This window comes from Schistocerca americana, chromosome 8 (assembly GCF_021461395.2).
Source record: "Schistocerca americana isolate TAMUIC-IGC-003095 chromosome 8, iqSchAmer2.1, whole genome shotgun sequence".
Classification (NCBI taxonomy): Eukaryota; Metazoa; Arthropoda; class Insecta; order Orthoptera; family Acrididae; genus Schistocerca; species Schistocerca americana.
Window position 1 is genome coordinate 462,162,618 of NC_060126.1, and position 26,482 is coordinate 462,189,099.

At 40.1% G+C, this 26,482-nt stretch overlaps 1 protein-coding gene across 1 annotated transcript in view; it reads left to right on the plus strand.

The window, feature by feature from the left end:
• LOC124544639 (wee1-like protein kinase) overlaps nucleotides 1-3,265 on the plus strand; it is a 69,565-nt gene extending 66,300 nt beyond the window's left edge. Inside the window, exon 8 of the mRNA XM_047123250.1 lies at nucleotides 994-3,265. Within this exon, the coding sequence (XP_046979206.1) occupies nucleotides 994-1,317 (324 nt within the window). The 3' untranslated portion in view covers nucleotides 1,318-3,265. The remainder of the gene's footprint in view (nucleotides 1-993) is intronic.
• The last annotated feature ends 23,217 nt before the right edge of the window (nucleotides 3,266-26,482 follow it).

Here is a 26,482-nt window from a genome sequence, read left to right on the forward strand (position 1 = left end):
TAGAACTTCACATAATCATCTTCATAGCTGTAAGTATAAAAGTGAAAATTCCTCTTTGTAATTTATCTTTAAACACCCAGGGTCTCAGCATGTGAAATAATTGAAAGTGAACATAACATCCAAAAAGACCTTGAGGAACTCACTGGTGACCCACTAGCAACTATGAACTAACAAGTTCATAAAAACACGGGAGAACTGCCGGATATCAGTAACTTCCTGCAGGAAGTTACTGATATCCGGCAGTTCTCCCGTGTTTTTATGGAACAATCAGTACGCTGGGAAAGCTTTAAACATCACATAACAAGTTCATGTTCAAACAACTAACAGAACAAAGTTGAAACTAAGTGTATGGTTTGTAAAACTTACAGACCTGTTGTGATATGGAGAGTAAGTTGTAGGAAGAGAAAAGCTAATAATGGCTCTAGATGCTCTTTAAGGGGCCAAATGAAGAAGAAACAATGTAGTAGTAGTAATGTGAATGAGACAAAAAAAATTAGTTGGGGGGGGGGGGGGAGCGAGCAAGTGAGAGAGAGAGAAAAAACTTATAAAGATAAGGTTAAATCTCATGATTATGGGAAATTGCCAATGGCCACTCTGCTATGTCTGATAGGTTGTAGAAACATATTGTATGCTTTTTAAAAATGTAAAAGAATATTTTTCCTTGGGGTTGTAAAGTTGTATAAAATAAAAACAAGATGGTAGCTTACCAGCACTTACCCGTACATGGTAAAATACTGAGTACTGCCAATTTGCGCACATAAAGGCAGAAAACAATATTCCTAGCTTTTTGGAACTTTGTCCCTTCCTCGGGTAGGAAAGAGGGGATATATTGGGAAGTTCGGAATGGAAGAGACAGTTCATTCATACCTCAGTTCGAGAGGGATCTATTTGTTGCATGGAAAATGGAACAAAAAGTGAAGTAATATTTTACAATTGACTCGGCTAGCTTTATAGTGTTAAATGCTGCTGTCACTACAAATTTCAAATTTTCAGGACATGATACAACGTGATGCCAGTCACCGCCCGAGTGCAGTAGAGATCCTGCAGCACCGTGCGCTTTCTTCTGAAAATAAGAGTAAGGCCCAGCTTCAGCGAGAGCTGAATGCAGAACGTCTGAAGAATGAGTTCCTGTCACGCCGCCTGGAGGCGGCTGCACAGTGTCTCAAGTCAGTTACTCCTACAATCCTCATGAAAGTCGCTGGTGCAGGTGGCATTAGTGTAGATGCCAATTGTCGTCCCCAAGTGAATATAATTTCTCGATCCTCTCGCCTCATTGGTAAGAAGATTAATCGCAGTCATAGTGTAACAGGCTTCTAATGTGGAGTAAAGCAGTTGTGTATGGCCTGCATTGGTTTTAGTGCCTTATAGTTACAGGAACTACAAGGCTGAACTGGCTGTCTCCTTTGTCACCTCAGGGCACTTCTAAGTTGACTATGATGTGTTAAGCCATCTTTTACAAAAGTGTGTTCTATTTTACAAAAGTGTGTTCTTGCATTTAAAATGTTCTTTCCTTAATTTGAGCTTGATGTTTTATGTAGCATTTGTGCTGAGTTTTAAGGCCTGACTTTACTGGGGTGATAAATGCTATATTTCTGAAATGTTGTTAGTAACTGATTTGTAGAATTTCAGACAAGAATTGTAGTTGACATTGTAAGAACTTAACATTGTAAGAACACTTGACTGCAATTTAAATAGAGTTAGCAAAAATGTAAATATCTGTAAAGTATTTGCATTTCATTTTGCTTTTATGTTTTAAAATGTCATTCAACATTATAAATTTTACTTAATTTTGGAGAATCGTGTTTAGAATTGAATTATTTTCATCCTTGCTGTCTCTTATTTGCTGACAAGCATTTTCTGTGAAAGAAACTGTGTCATTAACACTATCGTGTTAATGGCAACGAGCAGAAAGGGCTATCCTAAGACAGGCAACAGTAAACCTGTTGACAGATAGAAAACTAAACATTTCTCTGTTCGTAAAATATTGACGTTGAGCCAGTTTTTTCAGTAATTCCCCTACATCAAATGTATTGGAAAATGTCACATAGGGGAATGGTAGTGTGCACCAGTTGGTGACTGGTGCAGTGAAGTGCTGTTTCTTCGCATTTTAGTGGAGAAACTGGAAGCTGTGAGTAATTAAGAAGAGAGTGAGAGTAGAGCATTGAAAGGGTAATAGTAAATTGTTGCCATATTTTACATTTCCTCATTATTTACAGTTAAGTTCTTTTGTTTCAATTCATTTTCTTACTGATCTTGAATCCATTTCCCCTAATCTAAATTTTGGAGTTGTTGTTTTTAGTGAGTATGAAAAGCTTTGAACCGAAAGATTTTAAACAAAAATAATGAGAAAACGTAAATTATTCAGTATTCAGTGTGAATTCAGTTTTACATGATTTATCATTCTGTTGTCAGTACCTGGTTGGTGGAGCCAAATTTAATGTATTCCTTGTTGATACCTTGTATATGATCTATAATTGTCATAACAAAATTTATTGTGAGCTCTTTCTTTCTTATTCTTGGATGACATACCATTTGTAAAACACTTGGTTACATCTGTCATCTCCTCAACATTTACTAAAATAAAACTCCGGGAAAACTGATGGTTCAGAAGATGCTTAATATGGTGCATAATTCAGAGGTTCGTAGGTCTCCAAATTTTTAGTATGTTTCTGCGTTCTTTTGCAGGTTCTTGTCTATTACATTGCTGACTACATCTGGACAAGAAATAAAAAATGAATTGAGTAACAGTCATCATGTTTTCAAATATGAGAAACATTTAGTTGTTTGCTGATACATTTAATGTGTTGCTGTTAATGTTAGTTTTCTGTCTGTTTAGTTGGAAGTATTTCAGTTCTTTGTTTATGTTATGTGTAATGAGTATACTGACAAGCTAAAGGCTTGAAGTGTTTTTACAATGTCATACCATGAACAGCCTACAGTTCATTTTATTTAGGTGGAGGTAACTTTCTCAGTAGTTAAGACTAGTTGCTTCCAAAGAATGTGTAAAATTTAATCCTTTACCACATGTTCATTACAGCAGTTGCAAAAAGCTAATGTGATAACATACAAGGAAGCTGTTCATGTAAATAGTGTGTGTGTGTGTGTGTGTGTGTGTGTGTGTGTGTGTGTGTGTGTGTGCGTGTGCGCGTGTGCGTGCACTTGAATCTCAGCAGTGCTAAGTAACTTTGAACACTTGTAAGACTGTAAAATTTTTTATTTTGTGTATATTTTCAAATAAATTCAATAAAGGTTATCAGAATTGGTATTTACAAAAATTTTCTTTAGTCATGTTTCTTGTAATGCTGATGATCCTTTCCCAAATTTACTTTAATAGTGATGAAAACAACAGCTGCATTGTAATCCAACTTCGTTCATTCAATAAACGTTGTTGAACAACTGTACAGCTGTTGGTTTTCTCATTATTCAAGTACTTCATGTGTGGCTGCTGTCCAGAGATTTTTCCAAATGTTTTTCCTACAAAATTGATGTGAACTGTGTTGTGTACCTTTACACTTTGAAAGCAAAATTATGCGTAGTAAATAATTGCCAGCCATAGTGTTCTAAAATGTAAGAAATATTTACAATAGGCCAGTATTTGATTCTCTGTATTTTGGGTTAAAACTTTCATATGCAGTTAACCATCTAAATGTTTTTCATTGATCAATAGTTGGCTGCAGTCTTTCAGTTTTTTTCCTCCAAAGAAGGCAGACATCAAGTTAGTTAATGATCTGGCATAAGGTTTCAGTTTGCCAAATTTTCATTCCACTCTGTCTAAAAAAAATTTCCTCCATTAAATTACATTTAGGCTGTTTTTCAGCCGTTTTCCACATTCTGAAAAGCTCCAATATTGTGGGAAAATCTTCAGCTTTGAACTGCCAAGGAGTAATAACTCTGTGCAGCTTCGTCATATTCAGTTGTAATACCATTTCACACAAAGAGCATTTTTCAGTTCAGAAGGTGTACTAGATTTTGACAATGGGACTGGTGGTGAAAAATATAATAGATGGAAGATGATAATTTTTGGCACAATATACAACTTAACATTGTCTTATGAACCAGGACAATCACCTGGTTATAAAGTTATATTTTTAAATGTGCTTGAAGCTGCATCAATTAATACGACAGTAAAAATATTCAATTATTGATAATATAATGAAAATGGATAGATAAAAAAAATCTACTCATCAAGCGATGGCAGGGGAACACCCACAAAAAAGGATTTAACTTTCACAAGCTTTCAGAGGCAGGGCTCCTTCTTGTGGACAGATAAAGTAAGTATGCAAGGGAATGGACAACTCATATGTTTGAAGTTACTTTAACAGTATTATGAGTAAAAGGCGTATTTTATTATTTCTTCAAGGGGCGACATTAGTCACCTTTTGGGTCACATTTGGCAGGATTGGAACATTAACGTTGGTGAGCAGTTGACTTATTCAGGTCAAGTATGTTGTCAGGGAACCAGCATACTTTGCATAGGATAGATGTGGATTTTGTGAAAGCCCCCACACACACACACACACACACACACACACACACACACACACAAAATGCAAACAAAATTCAAATTTGGCTCCGAACTCTCTGGTGAACAAATGAACACTGACTGGGCTGCGACACAACAAACCACAATCACATTGTGTTCTGGTGTAGTGAAAAGTGTTTTACTACGTTATTTGTGGAAAATACTTGTTACAGTTACGTTTGCATCACATCATCTCAGCATGATGCGGAGAATGGAAGTGCTTGCCACACGAAAACGTGAGTAAATACGAAAATAGGTGCGAAAACATCGCAAAAAACTGAATTACATTCTGAAAGATACGTTAACTCCCAGCAAAAAACTTTCTCAACATCATCATTTGGTTGCAGATGACAAGCTACCTGTAGAACTTAACACACAAGTGATTCAGAAAATTCATGCACACCAAATGTAAATGTATTTACAAAAAGAAACGATCTGTTGTTTGAATTAAAAACACAATTTTATAATCACGTAACAAAAACGTTAACATTGCAGAATAAATAAAAAACAAAAACCCACTGATGATGGCACAGTGGTGCCGAAACATGTTTGGGTACGGAGAAAAACTGTTTTGCATAACTGGCGGACCTCCCATCCAAAAATTTTAATTGCAAACACGACCAATACAAGGAGCTGGAAATCAAAAATATAGACATGACATTTAAATTTATTACTTTGCTGCTAACTCTGTTCGCAACATATTTTGCTGACAGTATGCACATGTGCCACTGAATGTATCTACACATTTATATCACTGTATGACACAGTTAAAGAGATACATCATAAATGCTGATTGTGAGACGTGAAAAAAATGTCGCATAGTGCGTGGAGTTTTAATATATTACAGGGTGTATACGATCCGGGAAAAACCCGGGAATTTTTTCATCTGGGAGAAAACCGGGAATTTTTCATTGTTTTTGTTTTCAGTTAAATTTTTGTAATTTTGACTGGTAAGAACTGATACTCGAACAAAGGATATTACTGTATCCCGCTACTACAGATATAAGCAATAAGACATGAACGAGAGAAAAAACGAAAATAAAACATAAATTGCAAATTAAATGCGCCATATACAGCAACAAAACACGGTGCTCATACAAGCGTCTACCAACAGCAAAATGAGTCACAGGCTTTAGGAAGACTATGCGATGCTTCGTAACAACAAATTGCCTCCGATGAGCGTGACGTCACAACTGTTTACATTAGATTCGTTTTAGCAGTTTACGAGCGGGATCAAGTGCATGCGCAGTTGAGTAGTACCTTCTCCCGTTTGTGGCTACAGAAATGTGGCTGCTGGCTGTGTAAGCAGTCGCAGCTAGATGCTATCGGGAAAAATTTTACTGGAGCGCCCAACTTGCCAGATTCATGCATGCGCAGCAGGTCCAGATCTAGGAGGGGGAGGGGTGTGGGCAAATTCATATTCTTGAGGGGGGGGGGAAACGTTGTTTCACAAAGCGACTAGCATCCAGCGCTCTTAAGTCTATCGAGTATTCATATGACTTTGAAACGCATCCCTGTCGCGTTTGATTTTTGAATGAATCATAAGTTGATTTATAAATGCGTGCATAGTGTACATGATGTGTGTCAGGTCAATCCTCGGCGCATGTAGAAACAAACTTTCCTACAGACAAAAGCTGACCGGAGGAGAGCCGAATGGCTGAATGCCAACCGCTGTCTGATTGGTTGATTGGGTTTGCGAATGATGAGCGTTGTTATAATCAGCGAAATCCATAGATTCAGACTACAGAAGTGGATATAAACGAATAACAGGTAATGAAGATTACATATTCCCTTCTCGGTGTATCGAAGAAAATGAAATTTTGACGGAAAATTGTTGGCCAGATCGCTATACTAGTAAGGGCCAGTTGCACAGTGCCGAGCTAGCAGCCGCTTTAAGTTCTAATCTGGAAGAAGTGCGGAAAACGCGTTGTACGAACATGTAACAACGCCTAACCAGAGAATAATCGCGGAATAACTAAACCGGTGATTCTAGCAGAGTTAGTGAAGTTAACCTGTGAATAAGCTTTGGCATTGGCAGGAATAGTTACAGAATTAGTGATAACAAGCCTGTTTGTTAGAACGAGGAAGGAGAAGAAACGGGGACATTACACGAATTATGGAACAATATGACGATTCCAAGTTTGTATAAAAATTCCGTACTACTACTTTTCGATCATGTTTGAGAAACTGGAGCGTATGAATGAAGTGTGAAACTATCCCCTAACGTAAAGCTTTTTGCTTGTAGTAGGCCTAATAGGCATTTGATATTGGTACTTTGTGAATTATATTCTGTCGTTACAAAAAAGACCGTTTGTGCCAAAACAGTCTCGTTTATTTAGTGTATGTTACAATTGTTGCCGTGACAAAATAGATGTAATTAGATCGGGAAACGACACCTGTCTTGGGTCCTATTTGTATTAACAGCTTTTTCAGTATTAGCAACATTTCGATTTTTCATGTCTATGTGTCCTATATTTAATTTTATGCCACACAAAGCAGCAAGTTGTTAGCTGATAGGGAATAGAGAGTGCATATTTTCTGAAGAGTTCTTTTTTTTGTTTTAAAGAGGGACAGGATTTCAGACCGGCTGACTTGACTGTAAGCAGGAGAGGCAACAAAGGTCATTTTAATTTCCATTGTCCTGAATATGGTTTGATGGCATCCATTACAAAATACAAAATATACATGTTTCAATTCCACAGAGCGAAGTACAGTGACATGCGATAGAAGAATGCTGTGTGAAGAGGCGAGGCACTGCACTTTGGCACACTTCGACCAAATAACGTTTTACATTTCCTCGAACACATATGTTTTCAGACCCTTCAGAAAGCTGAGCGCTACAAAATGAACATATTTTTGAAAATTCTCTTTTTTTTCTATTTTTGACGTCCTGTCTCAAACGCTCGGGGAGTGGCGGGGTATTGCCCCGATTCGAAATATCGTAGATCCGGGGCTGGTGCGCAGAGCAGTCTGAGTAATAGTAGGTAAGTGGGTAGTTCCACGTGACCCGTGTTTACATTTAGTGATTTGGCTGTTTCCTCTTCGTTTACTGCTCTCACGTCAAATGAAAACAAAACAGATTTCTGTGGCCGGGAGCTATCAAGTGAATTAAAATACATTCACATAATTATGGAAGGCAAAAATGTGTTGTTAGTTGCAGATTTGATTTTATTTCCACCTTCCTGACAGTCAAGCAGTAATTGCCTAGCACAACAATGAAGTTATTTTTGTCGGTTTGCTGAGGAAATTTTCTTTCATTAATCTTCTCCGCTGACGCAGACAATATATTTGAAACGAAATGTTTAATTCCACACACAGTTTGCTGCATTTCAAGTGCGCGTTTTCAACTTCTAGCACGTATGGCGCTATGCTATAATAAACAACCAATCATGAGATAACACAGTATTGGTACTCCAAGGAAATTTACATCCCGAAAACCACATTGATAAGCTTAATATCAGGTCGCGGCCTACTTCACTGGGAATCTGGACATACGAATGTGCACTTTAAATGTGCACATTTTAGTATGGGTCACGAAATTCCGATGCTCTTGGAGTATCCTCTGATGTCTTGTTTCTTTTATGACATAATGTAAGATCTTTTAATGTTTTACACGTACGAACATATGGGGCTCCTTACGGCACCATAGCTGCGCAAGCGCGGTGACACCTGCCACCTGGCGCCCTCTGGCAACTGCAAAAACGAACCTATTTCTAACAGGTCGCGGAAAAATATTCCGAATAATCGTTTGAAAAGCGTTACCATCAAATCACATTTCATTTTACGCAAGTTGAACTATGTGTGAGAATGTACGAGGTGCATTCAAGTTCTAAGGCCTCCGATTTATTTTCTCCGGACTGGAAAGAGATAGAAATATGCGCATTGTTTTAAAATGAGGCCGCGTTCATTGTCAATACGTCCCAGAGATGGCAGCACCGTACGGCAGATGGAATTTTACCGCCAGCGGCGAGAATGAGAACTGTTTTAAATACTTAAAATCGCGACGTTTTCCTTACTTGAACAGCGTGCAATCATTCGTTTTCTGAATTTGCGTGGTGTGAAACCAATTGAAATTCATCGACAGTTGAAGGAGAAGTGTGGTGATGGAGTTATGGATGTGTCAAAAGTGCGTTCGTGGGTGCGACAGTTTAATGAAGGCAGAACATCGTGTGACAACAAACCGAAACAACCTCGGGCTCGCACAAGGCGGTCTGACGTCATGATCGAGAAAGTGGAGAGAATTGTTTTGGGGAATCGCCGAATGACTGTTGAACAAATCGCCTCCAGAGTTGGCATTTATGTGAGTTCTGTGCACACAATCCTGCATGACGACCTGAAAATGCGAAAAGTGTCATCCAGGTGGGTGCCACGAATGCTGACGGACGACCACATGGCTGCCCGTGTGGCATGTTGCCAAGCAATGTTGACGCCCAACGACAGCATGAATGGGACTTTCTTTTCGTCGGTTGTGACAATGGATGAGACGTGGATGCCATTTTTCAATCCAGAAACAAAGTGCCAGTCAGCTCAATGGAAGCACACAGATTCACCGGCACCAAAAAAATTTCGGGTAACCGCCAGTGCTGAAAAAATGGTGTCCATGTTCTGGGACAGCGAGGGCGTAATCCTCACCCATTGCGTTCCAAAGGGCACTACGGTAACAGGTGCATCCTACGAAAATGTTTTGAAGAACAAATTCCTTCCTGCACTGCAACAAAAACGTCTGGGAAGGGCTGCGCGTGTGCTGTTTCACCAAGACGATGCACTCGCACATCGAGCTAACGTTACGCAACAGTTTCTTCGTGATAACAACTTTGAAGTGATTCCTCATGCTCCCTACTCACCTGGCCTGGCTCCTAATGACTTTTGGCTTTTTCCAACTATAAAAGACACTCTCCGTGGCTGCACATTCACCAGCCGTGCTGCTATTGCCTCAGCGATTTTCCAGTGGTCTAAACAGACGCCTAAAGAAGCCTTCGCCGCTGCCATGGAATCATGGCGTAAGCGTAGTGAAAAATGTGTACATCTGCAGGGCGATTACGTCGAGAAGTAACGCCAGTTTCATCGATTTCGGGTGAGTAGTTAATTAGAAAAAAAATCGGAGGCCTTAGAACTTGAATGCACCTCGTACAATGAATTTCCTAAATCACAGAGCGTTTGACTCTCATTTAAAAATCAACTCTTTGATAACGAGCCATTTAGATGAATTTCGAGCCCAGAAGATCAGACATTTATGTCGTTATCAAAAATTTTACTGGCACATTTGTGTGATATATCGTTAATTGTAATATACGCCAAAAGACCAACATTATATGTGAAAGCTTAGCTTCTCTTGCAGCTTATTAATTTTATAGACCAATATTATATGTGAAAGCTTTCCGTTTCGTGTAGCAACACTCTGTATATTAATTTAAACCATTAACTTTTTCTGTTTGTGCGTTCGCGCTACTTAACAGTGATGTTGCTATTGGCTTACTACATTACGTGTCCTAAGCTCTGAATACCCGCAGTCATCGGCTGGCGAGATCTCGTGACATGAGCTATGACTGGCTTACAAAAGCGCTTCGCAATCTTGATTTCAATACTCGGAAAGTAACATGCGGTGTATGGTGGAATTCGAATTTATACTTTCGTAATACTTGTTGCTGCACATCAAAGATCATTCCGAAATGTGTTTTTTCCTCGTGTTTAGTTTTCTAAAGCGCCGGGAAATTCTATGTCTGTGTATAAAACCATAATCATTCAAAGGACTGATAAGTTATACTGTTCTGAGAGAAAATATACTGTCAGTTAACAGGGAATAAGCATGTTTTCACCTGGGAGAAAGTGTATTTTTACCAGGAAATCCGGGAATTTTTTTCCTTGTCCACGTATACACCCTGTATTAAGACACTCCTGCAGCCAAGCCAACTTATGGAAATCCCTGACATCTGGCAGCACTTTTGACAGCTTTCATCTGCGAAGTGCAAACAGCTTTAGATGAAAACGATAGCAGTCTATAGAGCTATAAAGAACTGATGCCCAAGAGAAATTTACAATTTACAAAATCAGGTTGTGGATGTGCGGAAGAGCTGTACCCTGGGTACAGAAACTGTTTGCGATCTTGTTTCTTAATCTGAATCTGTACATACACATTTGTACATTATGCATATTTATTTGTATGACCACTTCGTAATTTCAAAGGTGTTTTCACAAATACATGGAAATGAACTTTTTTTTATACTTCACTACAAACAGTTCATTTTTTGTTTTCATTTCCTATAGAAATTGGCAAAATGAATACCTGGACAATGCTGGGTTTGTCAGGTAGTAGTTCGTAATATCTGCTCTACAGATTTTATTATTATAGGATTAATCAACACAAAAATCAATTAATAACATATTGCTGTAATCCTTTTACCTTCTGCCAAGTGTCTATTCTGGGCATCCTCCTTCTGTACACTACAGTGGTTCATTATTTTGTTGATGGGGTTTAAAATCCAATCCACTCTTCTCTTGTTGTTAGAAAGGTTTGTGTCCTACCAAAAAGAATTCATTTGCTCTACTACTTTCCTGCTTTGTTGCATTCTGTATTTTACTTCTGTGTTACCCAATCCATTTTTGTCAGTATAAGCCCTTACATATCTAAATTTTTCGACCCGTCTTGGAACTGCTCTGCCTTTGATGTGAACTTCAAATCTAGGGTTACTATTCACTACTAGATACTCGGCTTGTGTTAGACTCATCTGTAGGAGCATTTGTAATAATCTTTATATATACCTAGTGTATATAACTCAATTTTGTGTTCATCTTGTGTTAGAATGGCCTGATAATTTCCCGAACTCACGCCATACAAGTTAAGTGAAAACTGAGGAGGATGCATGGAAGAATGTTCACATCATAGCACATATTCTCCCCTGTTCACCCCTGAAGATATTTCAATGGCTTTACAAGACATTAAATCAGGTGAGGCTCCAGGTTTTGATGGTACACATCTAGAATTTCTTCTGCAGTGTGGCAAATATACCAAAATATGGGTAGGCCAATTTTTTCTGACAGTCTGCAAAGACAATCCATTCCACAATTTACAAAACAGATGAAGACCATTGGTACCTTAAAAACAGGTAAACCCAATAAAAAGCCTTAAAGTTTTCATCCTATTGTCCGTCCGCGTATGATGTACCAACAAAAACAGTCAATATTGACTAAATTATTTAATTGGATACATAAAAAATCTACTCACCAAGTGGTGGCAGAACACACACACAAAATATAGTTTAATTGGCAAGCTTTCAGAGCTTAGATTTTTTATGTATCCAATTAAATAATGTTGTCAAGTATGATGTACAAATTACTTGAGAGGCTGCTGTCTATCTATATGCATCAAAATACTTGGAAAGATTCCTGTTTAACAGGCCTGATTCCAACCAAACATAATTTGTGTGGATCAAGTACCTTAACTTACATAAAAGCTGGCTTCCAGAAACAATCAAATACCTCTGCTGTAATTATTCATCTGTCTGCAGCTTACGATACCGTGGGAAGACAGCTGCTCTGTGCAATACACTGCATAAGAATAGCACAATTTCTCAACATGTTCACTGACACCATTTCTGGTAATATTTGGTAATGCCACTACTGACCAACTGATTCTCAGCAGTAGTCTGTTTCAAGGCACAGCAGTGACACTACTGTTACTACTTAGCGTGTATGTTGCAGACATACCAGCCTTTCAGTCCAGGAAGTTTGGTTTTGCTGATAACTGGGTGAAAGCAACAAAGCACAATTAAATAGAGTTCACTGAAAATATTTTAAGCTAAATGTAATGGGAAAATATTTTTGTAAATGGGAACTTCAACCAAACTTTAGCAAACTGTACACACTTGTTTTCATGTGAGAAATGCCCTAGCCAATTGTGAACTGGCCATATTATTCGAGTGTAATTGCGTGGTCTGTAGCAAATATCTGTGGTACCTTAGAGTTATAGCTAACAGGGTGCTGTCATTTAAACAGCATCTATCAGGCTGCAGCTAAATTGAGGTCAAAAAATAATGCTGATCAAAAATACAGCCGTAATACATTGGATCCTCCAGTTTTGACTCTTATCATCCGACCCAGCCTTATCTACCGAGTGGTAAAATTGACAGCCCTGTCTGGATAAACAGCAAGCATACGATGCTGGTATATAGGCAATTAAATTGAAAAATGCAGATTGTCACTGCCCCACCAAGTCCACTGAAGTATTCTATTTGACCTGAACCAGTTTCCATCATTGACCTAAGAAGAAAGAATATCCTCCTGTGGAATAAGATATGGAACAACCAGCAGCTGTCAGTTCATGAGGATATACCTGATATCTGAACTGACAGACTCTGTTCAAGACATTCCCCATTCAGAACAGCTGCCAACTTGGTGGACCATAACCTCAATCTCCATGGAGCTTGGATGAAAGAATGGTATAATACTTTACGAGAGCTCCATACCTTCCTTCAAGTTAATAACAAACCACTGGAGATGTAGTGACCAGTTATTCAGATGGGGAAAAACTGCTGGCCACCCAAGACAGATTGTCAGACACATTGTTGAAGAGTGCCCTTCAATATTCGTGACCTGGGCCTCTTGGACACGACAGCAGATGTGATAAAATGTGTAAAAAATATGTCTGTAAATTTGTAAATTATGTACATATTTGTATTTCTAAAGTGATAAGTAATTGCCACACAATAAAATAATAATCAAATTTTAATGAAAACAGATGTCATTAACAATGATTCCCATTCTTTCACAGCTGTTGTCCCACCTTTGGAGACCCACTTCTGTGTATAAATTGAACAAGTTGGGTGACATGGTGCAACCTTTTTTCTGCCCTTTTGTGATGGAAATGGAAATGAGCGTTTGGCGTCATTGGCCGGGAGACCCCTTACGGGGCAGGTCCGGCCGCCTTGGTGCAGGTCTTATTACATTCGACGCCACATTGGGCGACCTGCGCGCCGGATGGGGATGAAATGATGATGAAGACAACACAACACCCAGTCCCTGAGCGGAGAAAATCCCCGACCCAGCCGGGAATCGAACCCGGGCCCCTTAGGACGGCAGTCCGTCATGCTGACCATTCAGCTATCGGGGCGGACGCCCTTTTGTGATGTTAATAGGTTTGGATAATTTTGACGATCTATTAATCTGTACCTTATTATCTGTGTACATTTCAATAATAATCTGTAAAAGTTTATCCATATCTGCATCTTTCAAAGCTTCCCGCAGTTTTGCTCTAGTTAGCTTCTGTGAAATCTACAAAGGTATTGTGCAAGGCTTGTATTGTATAAATTTCTCCATTAGCTGTTGTAAAATAATGAGGTTATCATTACTGGATCTGTTCTATCGGAACCCACTTTGGTATTCCACAGTATAGTGACCAAAATTCTGCCTTATTTTCTTGTATGTAATTTTGACAAATAAGCAGCTCATCGTTTAGTTCAATTAATGCCTCTAGCAATTACTCTCTCTTCTATTGCCCTTCTTGAAAAATGGAGACCATTTATGATCTTTCCCTTTCTGAAGGAATTTCAACCTGTTGACAAGTTGTTCTTAGGGGACAGTATTGTTTTCTTCAAACGGTGTCCTCCAGCTTCCAGTAATTCTACAGGAGTATTTCCAGGACCAGGTGATTAGCCACTTTTTGTTTTAGCTAATGACTTATCACAATGGTCATATTTATAACAGTTTCTTCAGTGTAATTCTTCAGACTTTCCATGCAATATCTTGACATCTTGAGGTTTTGGGTGTTCTGCTGGATATCAGCTTCACCCATGCAAAATATTTTAACATGATTCATTATCTTCAGCAGATGTTACTTGAGATTGACAGTCTCAAGTAGGACCTGATGAAGCCAACATGTCATGTTGAAATGTTTTGCATGGATGACGCTGATATCCGGCAGAACACCCGACACCTCAAGATGTCAGTTTCTTCCGTCTTAGCTTCTTCCTCTTTTGTGTACTGGGGTCTGTCTTCAGTTAGATCTGTGTAATGCTTTTTCAATTCGTATGCTTTGTTTACTAGTGTTTTTTTCATACCAGTAATTTTCCGTCACACTTTCATTCTATTAAACTCTGTCTGAATGGATTTCTGTTCTATATCTTGTTCTTTTCTGATTTAATTCTGTTTCTTTTGTCCCATTTTATTGTCTGTTAATTTTGTAAATCTTGAGGTGATTTAGTTGATAACATTTTTTGTATAAATTCTTTTCCAAAATCAACTTCCTAAGGTCATCATATATCCATGGAGTTTCCTGATTGTTTGTAATGTTTAATATTCTCAGATTCCCTTTCAACATTATCATCTTCTGGCATCATTTGTAGTTCACACTCTATCTTTGTTGCAACAAATACTTTATACTGAACTGCTCCAGGAAAAACTTGGTACAAATTCTTTCTCTACAGATTTTGACCTCACTAAAAATCTTTACCATAACAATACCAACTTTCTTGATTATAGAATGTTTTTCATTTGATCTAATAGGCAGTAAACTGGAGTTATTTTATTTTAAGGGTTTCAGTAGTTATATAAAAAAAATTAAGAAGGCACACTGCTTGAATCCAACTTGGAAAACTAGGACATATTTACTTGACACCTTTATAAATATATGAATTACTGTGAGGAATGACAGAACTTTTGACAATAATATTATGTTCCTAAATAAAATTAAGTTAGCGTAAATTGTGTGAAATTAGCTTGCTTAAATAATTTCTTGAAGCATTTTTATAAATGTCCTATGTAATTAGTGTGGTGAGGATAAAAACAGGTAACCAGTTGCCCAAATTCTATAGCAGTGATCTGATTTCAAAACCATCGAAGAGTACTACCTTCATCAGAAAAAGTTCACTTATTTAGCTGAAGACACCGTTAGTTGGTATCAAAACCAGTTCAGTGCAATAAAATTTGTGCAACCATTTGGCTGTTTTCATCCATCATTAAAACTTAAATACTGTTGCTGAATATCATCCATGTTCAAGATTGTAATTGGTGTTCAGAATTTTGAACTGCAGTTGCCACTTGGTGAACTGTGATTTAAAGTAGGTAAATCTCTCTGTTGTCTGGCTAGAATTCTGCAAAAGAACCCTGTACAAGCAAACATATCTTTCTTTGTGCTTTAACTGTTAGTTTGTTAGGTTTCGTACTATTATCCACTTGTAACATTATGAGTGCATAGGCGAGTTATTCAGCAGACTAGGGCTGATGTTGAGGAGAGGTGAATTTTCTTACTCGGCTGAGTATGTGAGTGCAGGAGAAGGATGTTGTGTGGCTGCTCCAGGTGCAGGGATGAGAAGCGCATGGCTGGAAATGGGTAAATCCCGTATTGGGGAATATGGACGTCGCTTAGGACAACAGCTGTTAGAAAATCTGTAATAAACCACATTCAAATAATAGAGCAAATCTGAATACGTCGGTGATCTCAGATAAATGAGGCGCATCCAGTGAAACAATATTTTCAATATCTTTAAAACTACAATAATTTACAGCACTGAATATTGTCACAATGAACCTTAGAATTAACAACTTTCAAACACTTCGTGTGATTTCAACTGATCGTATCTCAAATGATAGCATTGCACTATAGCTGTCATCCCCGAAACCTGGTAACCTGTATCTAATTTATTTATGAATTGTTTGTATCTCTCTCATTGTGCAAATGTCTGTCAGAACATAGTATTCCCCACAATAACACAGCAACTAAATGCAGTGTAAATACCTCTAATCTTGTCATCCCTATGTATTTATTTAAGGAATTTGCTACTATTTTGCCAACAGCATTATTTAAATGTTGATTACAATTAATAGAAGAAACCATGGTAATTTAGAAGTGTTCAGGCACATGTGTTAACTCTCACCACCACTGAAAAGAGAACAACAGGATCTTTCTCTCAAGGAGATATAAACAATTGTTTAAACAATATTTAACAATAGTTTGTTGTCATTTAACATAAGTGCATTGCCATAAGAATGCTGGCGTATTTATTTTTGGCTTGACTTACCTGACTTGACTCAATTCCTTTGGCCCCTATGGGGGCATAGGGCATCCAGGAGAACTCACCATCCGTCTCTGTCTTTGGCCATTTGCCTCATCTGCCCAGGTCTTGCCAACTATTTTTGCTTCCCCTTCCACTGTCCTCTTCCATGTGCCCCTTGGTCTTCCTTGTTCCCTGGGGATTCCATTCCAATGCTTTTTTCTCGATGGCTCCATCTGGTTTTCTCAAGGTGTGCCCCAACCAGCCCCACTTTCTCTCTCGTATCTGGTCTTCTATAGCTATCTGGTTTGTTATTCGGCAGAGCTCCTCATTACATATTTTTTCTGGCCACCAGATATTCATGATGCGTCGAAGACATCTATTTATGAAGCTTTGTAACTGGGTTGTTATCTTTTTATCCATTTTCCAGCTTTCACTGGCGTACAGAAGGACAGCCTTCAAATTTGTATTAAAAATACGGATTTTTGTTTTGTATGTGATATTTCTATTTTTCCATATTAGATACAATTGTATGAATGCAGCATTTGTCTTTTTAATTCGGTTTTTCACGTCATCTCCAGCTCCACCATCTTCCACCACTATACTACCCAGATACAGGAATGAGATGACAGTCTCCACCCGCTGCTCACCCATTAACAGTGGCACCTCCATGTTGCCTGAATTTATTCTCATTTTCTTTGTTTTACCTGTATTTATCTTGAGGCCAGCAGTCTCTGCTTCTTCTTTCAGCAAGTTTAATTTAGCTTGCATATCAGTCAGCCTGTAGTGTTTCCTTATCCTCGGGGTTCTGCCGTGAAAAATATAAAATCTGATTGGGTTTGGAATTTTGGTGGTTTCAGTTACGGATAAGGCGGACTTCTTATTATTGATTGAGATCGTGCTGTAATTTGACCGTGCATGGCAGACCAGGTCGGCAACACTACAAAAAGCGACTGTACGGAAATAGCATCAGAAACTAATTGAAATTTACCTTATAATCTTGTTAGATACGCAGTATTAATTACAATATAGTCTTCATGGCTGTCCTAATTTCTCTTGTTAGGACGACCCGTCTTTCAATTTTCTCCGTCGGTTGAAAACTTCTTCAAGTTGTCACTGTCATGATCAATTTACAAATTTGGCGATAACCACCTCGAATCACTATTCAAACAAACTCGCTTTGTAATATAATTTTAATTTCCACCCAAAAGCACATTCAACACATCACCGAAAAATACACATCTTTCGTATGAAGACAAGAGAGAGAGTGTGTGATGAATTAGTTGTTAAAGACAAAAAACCTACGCAAAAGTAAAAAGACGAAAAAAATTATTTATAAAAATCGGTCGCTGGCGCAGCGCTCTTCTGCGTGCGCGATCGTAAATTATATCTTTGTGTTGGCGGAGGCGCGGTAGTCAAAGTACCATTACAATGCCTCCTCTACTGACACGCTCCGCAAGTGAGCGTGGCAGTATAGAAAATTTACATATAATCAAGCAAAATCATTCGCTGTGAAAAACGACAGTATGACAAACGGCGACTGACAGAGATTGAATCGGACTTCATGAAGAACAATACAAGAAACTTCTACAGAACGTTCAGAGAAAATATGACTGGATATCAACCACCCAACTTGTGCTTCAGAAGACCGGATGGAACCCTAGAAACCAATACCACAAACAATTGTGACATTCTGGCAAAGTACTTTGAAAAACTGCTCAACACAGACCCCCCGATGGAAGAAATGATGACAAAAACGAGCACATACAATCCAGATAGTGAACCTCCAACTCTAGAAGAAGTTAAAGAAATAATAAAGTCACTCAAGAATCGTAGAGCACCAGGAGAAGATGGCATCATCGCGGAAATCTGGAAGTTACAAGACCCAGAACTCACCAAAGACATCCACAGGATCTTGGAAGACATCTGGAAGACCATGAAAATTCCTGACGACTGGAAAACTGCCCTGATACACCCACTGCACAAAAAAGGTGACAAGACTAACCCGAACAACTACAGAGGAATATCCCTACTACCGGTCACATACAAGATCCTCTCTAAAGCTTTACTGAACAGACTAGAATGCCAAACCGACCACTTGATTGGGGAATACCAAGCAGGCTTCCGTAAAGGGCGGTCTTGTGCGGAACAAATTTGGAACCTGAAAATGATTTTACAACACAAACAGAACCTGATCATTACCTTTGTTGACTTCAAAAAGGCATATGACTCTATCGACCGGAAAACTCTCTTCAAAATTCTAGCAGAATACAAAGTAGACAACAAAACACGGGCTATCATAGAGCAAACTTTAACCAACACGACCTCCAAAGTAAAGTTATGTGGGGCACTATCAGAGCCCTTTGAAATTCGCACAGGTGTCCGACAAGGCGATGGCCTCTCACCTCTCCTTTTCAATCTGGTGTTAGATAAGGTCATAAAAGAATGGGAAACATCACAACAGGGGATAACCTTAGGAAACCTACAGATTAAATGCCTGGCTTTTGCAGACGATTTGGCGATTGTCACGACAGGTATAAAGGAAACAAAAGACGCTATTGAAAAACTGCACGAAATCGCTTCCAAAACTGGACTACAGATCTCTTACGAAAAGACACAGTTTATGAGCACAAAGAAACTCTCATATCTGAACACAAAGTATGGCACGATTTACAAAACAGCAAACTTCAAATACCTCGGTGAAACACTACAAATGAGTGGACATAACAGAGACTCAAATGAAGAAAGAAAGACTAAACTGGACAAGGCATACAAAGTAGTGTGGAATCATTACAACAAGAAGTCTATCTCACAAAAAGCCAAATTACGCCATTACGACACGGTGGTGTTCCCCAAGGCACTATATGCAGCAGAGACCACACTAATCCGAGGGCATACACGTATCAGACAATTAGAAAAAGTAGAACGGAAAATACTTAGGAAAATCTTTGGCGCAACTAACAACAATGGAATATGGATCAAGAAACCTACAGAGGAACTGTACAAACATACGGAGACAATCACAGAAAAGATTAGAAAACGGAGACTACAATTCTATGGACACCTATACAGAATGCCATCACACAGGCTGACAAAACAGATCTATGACTGGGTAACCACTAGAAACAACAAATGGGTGGCAGAGGTAGAAAACGACCTGAACCAGCTCAACATAACAGCAGACACAATAAACGACAGAATAAAGTTCAGAAACATCATTAAGAAAAGTAAACTACATGAGATACAATGCGACAAACGAACAGGCATAAAATGGACCGAAGAACGCAAGCAAGATCACAGCCAGAAGATGAAAGAAATATGGGCAACCAAAAAGGCAATCAAGATGAAGCCGAAGACACGAAGCCGACAAGAAGCATGGACAGAGGACCGGAAACAGAAACACAGCGAGCGAATGAGGGAAGTTTGGGCAGCAAGGAAGGCAGCAAAAGGAACTGGCCATGTAGTTTAGTCCAAATGCGCTCTTTAAGGGCAAAACACCAATTATATATATATATATATATATATATATATATATATATATATATATATATATATATGAGAAAATAAAAAATTTACATATTACAAAAAATATTTCTGAGCACAATGCTCTTTGCACACCAGTCTTTGTATACAGTCTTTTTGGTGTGTATCCTCTTTAGGAGTCGTAACATTAATGTCTTTGAATTGCAGCGTATTATCGTTGCTTAGCACAGCGTTTGAATTCAGTTCACAGATTCGTGTTTACAATCATACAATGGAATTAATTCGAACAATAAATGTTTCTATTATATTGCTCCAATGTCTTTAAACGTAGTATCGGATTTTGAGTGTGTGTGTACTGCCTGGATCTCTTGCGTGTGACTTGAAGAAAGTCCAAAGTTTGTTCAATGGGTCAACACGAAATTGTGATCTCCAGCAGTCGAATTTTGGTGGCGTCTACCGGGGTATAAATGGTCAATGAGGGCACAGGAAACACCTCACTGCCTACGACAGGTGATGAGCTTGTCTTTTACACCAACCTGAAGACCTGCTGGCTTCCACTACACCATAAACTTCAAGGCATATTGACACTACGTAAATATTTCTTGACCAGTGTTCCATCACGTTGGTTTCTTCTTTGCATTTTCAGTTCCATTTATATGAATAATGTGCTACATGCACAAGTCCTTTGCAGTTCATTAACATCTCCTTAAAATACATTTCTTGATATAGTAAGAACATAAATATACAAATATTTACAATTAATCATTACATGAGATAGTTACATTGTTGTCGTATAATACATACACAGAATTAAATGAAAAATATAGTAAATTTTTACGTTACATTCAGTATCATTGTGCTGACATGTGAATTACATTACATTCAGATTGAAATATACATTTTATTTATTTTATTTGTTAGCTCATTCTTTTTCCTTTCATTCCTTTTTTTGTTCCTTCCCCTTTCCTTACACTTGCAACATTTGAAGATAATTGTGGCAACTCGCTAGAATATTCAACTTAAAATTCATCTTGCCTCCTGGAATAAAATTTACACATATTTCAAGCTTCAAGACAGCCCTCTGTAGGAGGATAGGTTCATGGGATGGTTGCTAACTACTTCATAAATACTAGTAAAGTCACCAGACATATTTAAATATGTCTGCTTGTGTCTGTATATGTGTGGATGGATGTGTGTGTGTGTGCGAGTGTATACCCGTCCTTTTTTCCCCTTAAGGTAAGTCTTTCCGCTCCCGGGATTGGAATGACTCCTTACCCTCTCCCTTAAAACCCACATCCTTTCGTCTTTCCCTCTCCTTCCTTCTTTCCTGATGGGGCAACAGTTTGTTGCGAAAGCTTGAATTTTGTGTGTATGTTTGTGTTTGTTTGTGTGTCTGTCGACCTGCCAGCACTTTCATTTGGTAAGTCACATCATCTTTGTATGTATATATATATATATATGGTTATAATAGAGAGAAACATTCCACGTAGGGAAAATATATCTAAAAACAAAGATGTGACTTACCAGATGAAAGTGCTGGCATGTCGACAGACACACAAACATACACACAAAATTCAAGCTTTCGCAACAAACTGTTGCCTCATCAGGAAAGAGGGAAGGAGAGGGAAAGACGAAAGGATGTGGGTTTTAAGGGAGAGGGTAAGGAGTCATTCCAATCCCGGGAGCGGAAAGACTTACCTTAGGGGGAAAAAAGGACGGGTATACACACACACACACACACACACACACACACATATACAGACACAAGCAGACATATTTAAAACAAAGAGTTTGGGCCTTTTTTCACACCAGATCTCCAGTTACTTTCCAGTCCACCTTTATCCCTCCCCATATATTTTTATTTTCATTTTCATTTCAGCTTCATGTTACACTTTCCACCTTCTAATACCATGTCACCCTCACAACACCCCCACAACGACCCCATTAAGTTTTATTTACATTCCCTCCGCAAACAAATCCTTCGCCCTAGCCAGATTACGCTCCCATATTTTATTTTCTCAGGCTTGTCTGACATTTGGCATTACCCCCTAAGGCCTCACACTTAAAGTTCCCATCTCTGGCTGCAACCCTTCTTTCCATCAGTCCCTATACCAGTTCCAAACTGAACAATCCATTGCCCTCACCCACCTAATCCTTCACCTACACATCAACTCAGCCAATGAACACACCCGTCAACTCCTATCCTTAATAAAAGTCCTTAATCTTTCCTCTCCCACATCCACACCGGCTGTTCAGAGCATCCTCCTACAGGCCAACCGTAAATTAGAACAGCATGCCACCCTCCACCTCAAAAAACTATCCAATCTCCTGGTTTCCCACCTCCGGAAAGGCAACTCACTCACCCTTCACAACCTTTCCAGCAAACCTCAACCTCCTCTCATTTCACACAAACCCAGTCTCTCCCATCTACTCAATCTCCCACTTCCAGCTCCACTCCCTCCAAAACCACAAAATTGAATCAACACAATCTGGAACCACAACACCGTAATTCAGTAGTTAACCTTTCCTCCAAACCTCTCTCCTAATCCGAAACCTCTGTCCTATCCAAAGGCCTCACCTTCAGTCCCACTCCCAGATTCAACCAAACAGCCCTCGTCAAAGATTTACTGTCCTACACTCGTACTCTCTGCTGGAAATATCACTTTGCCACGAAGAAAAATGATCCTAATCCTACTCCTAATGATCCAACTCCCGAAGACACCATACAAATTGAACCCTGCCTGGAACAGTTCAGTCCTCCGTCACAGCGGGACCCACCTCCTCTTCCTCAAAATCACCCTCTCCAAACCTTCCAGGAATTTCTGACTTCCAGCCTTGCATCTCAATCCTTCTTAAAAAACCTTAATCCTACTCCCAATATCACAACTGCTGAAGCCCAGGCTATCCGTGATCTGAAGGCTGACTGATCCATCGTCATTCTTCCGGCGGGCAAGGGTTCCACGACCGTGGTACTTGATCGTCGGGAGTATGTGGCTGAGGGACTGCGTCATCTTTCAGACAACACCACATACAAAGTTTGCCAAGGTAACCCCATTCCCGATGTCCAGGCGGAGTTTCAAGGAATCCTCATAACCTTAGGCCCCCTGCAAAACCTTTCACCTGACTCCATCAACCTCCTGACCCCACCGACACCCCGCACCCCTACCTTCTTCCTAAAATCCACAAACCCAATCATCCCGGCCGCCCCATTGTAGCTGGTTACCAAGCCCCCACAGAACGTATCTCTGCCTACGTAGATCAACACCTTCAACCCATTACATGCAGTCTCCCATCCTTCATCAAAGACACCAACCACTTTCTCGAACACCTGGAATCCTTACCCAATGTGTTACCCCCGGAAACGATCCTTGTAACCATTGATGCCACTTCCTTATACACAAATATTCCGCACGTCCAGGGCCTCGCTGCGATGGAGCATATCCTTTCACGCCAATCACCTGCCACCCTACCTAAAACCTCTTTCCTCATCACCTTAGCCAGCTTCATCCTGACCCACAACTTCTTCACTTTTGAAGGCCAGACATACCAACAATTAAAGGGAACAGCCATGGGTACCAGGATGGCCCCCTCGTACGCCAACCTATTCATGGGTCGCTTAGAGGAAGCCTTCTTGGATACCCAGGCCTGCCAACCCAAAGTTTGGTACAGATTTATTGATGACATCTCCATGATCTGGACTCACAGTGAAGAAGAACTCCAGAATTTCCTCTCCAACCTCAACTCCTTTGGTTCCATCAGATTCACCTGGTCCTACTCCAAATCCCATGCCACTTTCCTTGACGTTGACCTCCACCTGTCCAATGGCCAGCTTCACACGTCCGTCCACATCAAACCCACCAACAAGCAACAGTACCTCCATTATGACAGCTGCCACCCATTCCACATCAAACAGTCCCTTCCCTACAGCCTAGGTCTTCGTGGCAAACGAATCTGCTCCAGTCTGGAATCCCTGAACCATTACACCAACAACCTGACAACAGCTTTCGCATCCCGCAACTACCCTCCTGACCTGGTACAGAAGCAAATAACCAGAGCCACTTCCTCATCCCCTCAAACCCAGAATCCCCCACAGAAGAACCACAAAAGTGCCCCACTTGTGACAGGATACTTTCCGGGACTGGACCAGACTCTGAATGTGGCTCTCCAGCAGGGATACGACTTCCTCAAATCCTGCCCTAAAATGAGATCCATCCTTCATGAAATCCTCCCCACTCCACCAAGAGTGTCTTTCCGCCATCCACCTAACCTTCGTAACCTGTTAGTTCATCCCTATGAAATCCCCAAACCACCTTCCCTACCCTCTGGCTCCTATCCTTGTAACTGCCCCCGGTGTAAAACCTGTCCCATGCACCCTCCTACCACCACCTACTCCAGTCCTGTAACCCGGAAGGTGTACATGATCAAAGGCAGAGCCACATGTGAAAGCACCCACGTGATTTACCAACTGACCTGCCTACACTATGATGCATTCTATGTGGGAATGACCAGCAACAAACTGCCCATTCGCATGAATGGACACAGGCAGACAGTGTTTGTTGGTAATGAGGATCACCCTGTGGCTAAACATGCCATGGTGCACGGCCAGCACATCTTGGCACAGTGTTACACCGTTCGGGTTATCTGGATACTTCCCACCAACACCAACCTATCCGAACTCCGGAGATGGGAACTTGCTCTTCAATATATCCTCTCTTCCCGTTACCCACCAGGCCTCAATCTCCGCTAATTTCAAGTTGCCACCACTCATACCTCACCTGTCATTCAACATCATCTTTGCCTCTGCACTTCCGCCTCGACTGACATCTCTGCCCAAACTCTTTGTCTTTAAATATGTCTGCTTGTCTCTGGCAAAAACTCTTTGTCTTTAAATGTGTGTGTTTGTGTGTAACCGTCCTTTTTTTCCCCTAAGGTAAGTCTTTCCGCTCCCGGGATTGGAATGACTCCTTACCCTCTCCCTTAAAACCCACATCCTTTCGTCTTTCCCTCTTTCCTGATGAGGCAACAGTTTGTTGCGAAAGCTTGAATTTTGTGTGTATGTATGTGTCTGTTTGTGTTTCTATCGACCTGCCAGCGCTTTCGTATGGTAAGTCACATCATCTTTGTTTTATATATATATATATATATATATATATATATATATATATATATATATATATATATATATAAACAAAGATGAGGTGACTTACCGAACGAAAGCGCTGGCAGGTCGATAGACACACAAACAAACACAAACATACACACAAAATTCAAGCTTTCGCAACAAACTGTTGCCTCATCAGGAAAGAGGGAAGGAGAGGGAAAGACGAAAGGAAGTGGGTTTTAAGGGAGAGGGTAAGGAGTCATTCCAATCCCGGAAGCGGAAAGACTTACCTTAGGGGGAAAAAAGGACAGGTATACACTCGCACACACACACATATCCATCCACACATACAGACACAAGCAGACATATTTAAATATGTCTGCTTGTGTCTGTATGTGTGGATGGATATGTGTGTGTGTGCAAGTGTATACCTGTCCTTATAAAATACATATTTAAATATGTCTGCTTGTATCTGTATGTGTGGATGGATATGTGTGTGTGTGTGTGTGTGTGTGTGTGTGTGTGTGTGTGTGTGTGTGTGTGCGAGTGTATACTTGTCCTTTTTCCCCCCTAAGGTAAGTCTTTCCGCTCCCGGGATTGGAATGATTCCTTACCCTCTCCCTTAAAACCCACTTCCTTTCGTCTTTCCCTCTCCTTCCCTCTTTCCTGATGAGGCAACAGTTTGTTGCGAAAGCTTGAATTCTGTGTGTTTGTTTGTGTGTCTATCGACCTGCCAGCGCTTTCGTTCGGTAAGTCACCTCATCTTTGTTTTTAGATAAAATCTTTCCCACGTGGAATGTTTCCCTCTATTATATATATATAGACACACACACACACTCCTGGAAATTGAAATAAGAACACCGTGAATTCATTGTCCCAGGAAGGGGAAACTTTATTGATACATTCCTGGGGTCAGATACATCACATGATCACACTGACAGAACCACAGGCACATAGACACAGGCAACAGAGCATGCACAATGTCGGCACTAGTACAGTGTATATCCACCTTTCGCAGCAATGCAGGCTGCTATTCTCCCATGGAGACGATCGTAGAGATGCTGGATGTAGTCCTGTGGAACGGCTTGCCATGCCATTTCCACCTGGCGCCTCAGTTGGACCAGCGTTCGTGCTGGACGTGCAGACCGCGTGAGACGACGCTTCATCCAGTCCCAAACATGCTCAATGGGGGACAGATCCGGAGATCTTGCTGGCCAGGGTAGTTGACTTACACCTTCTAGAGGACGTTGGGTGGCACGGGATACATGCGGACGTGCATTGTCCTGTTGGAACAGCAAGTTCCCTTGCCGGTCTAGGAATGGTAGAACGATGGGTTCGATGACGGTTTGGATGTACCGTGCACTATTCAGTGTCCCCTCGACGATCACCAGT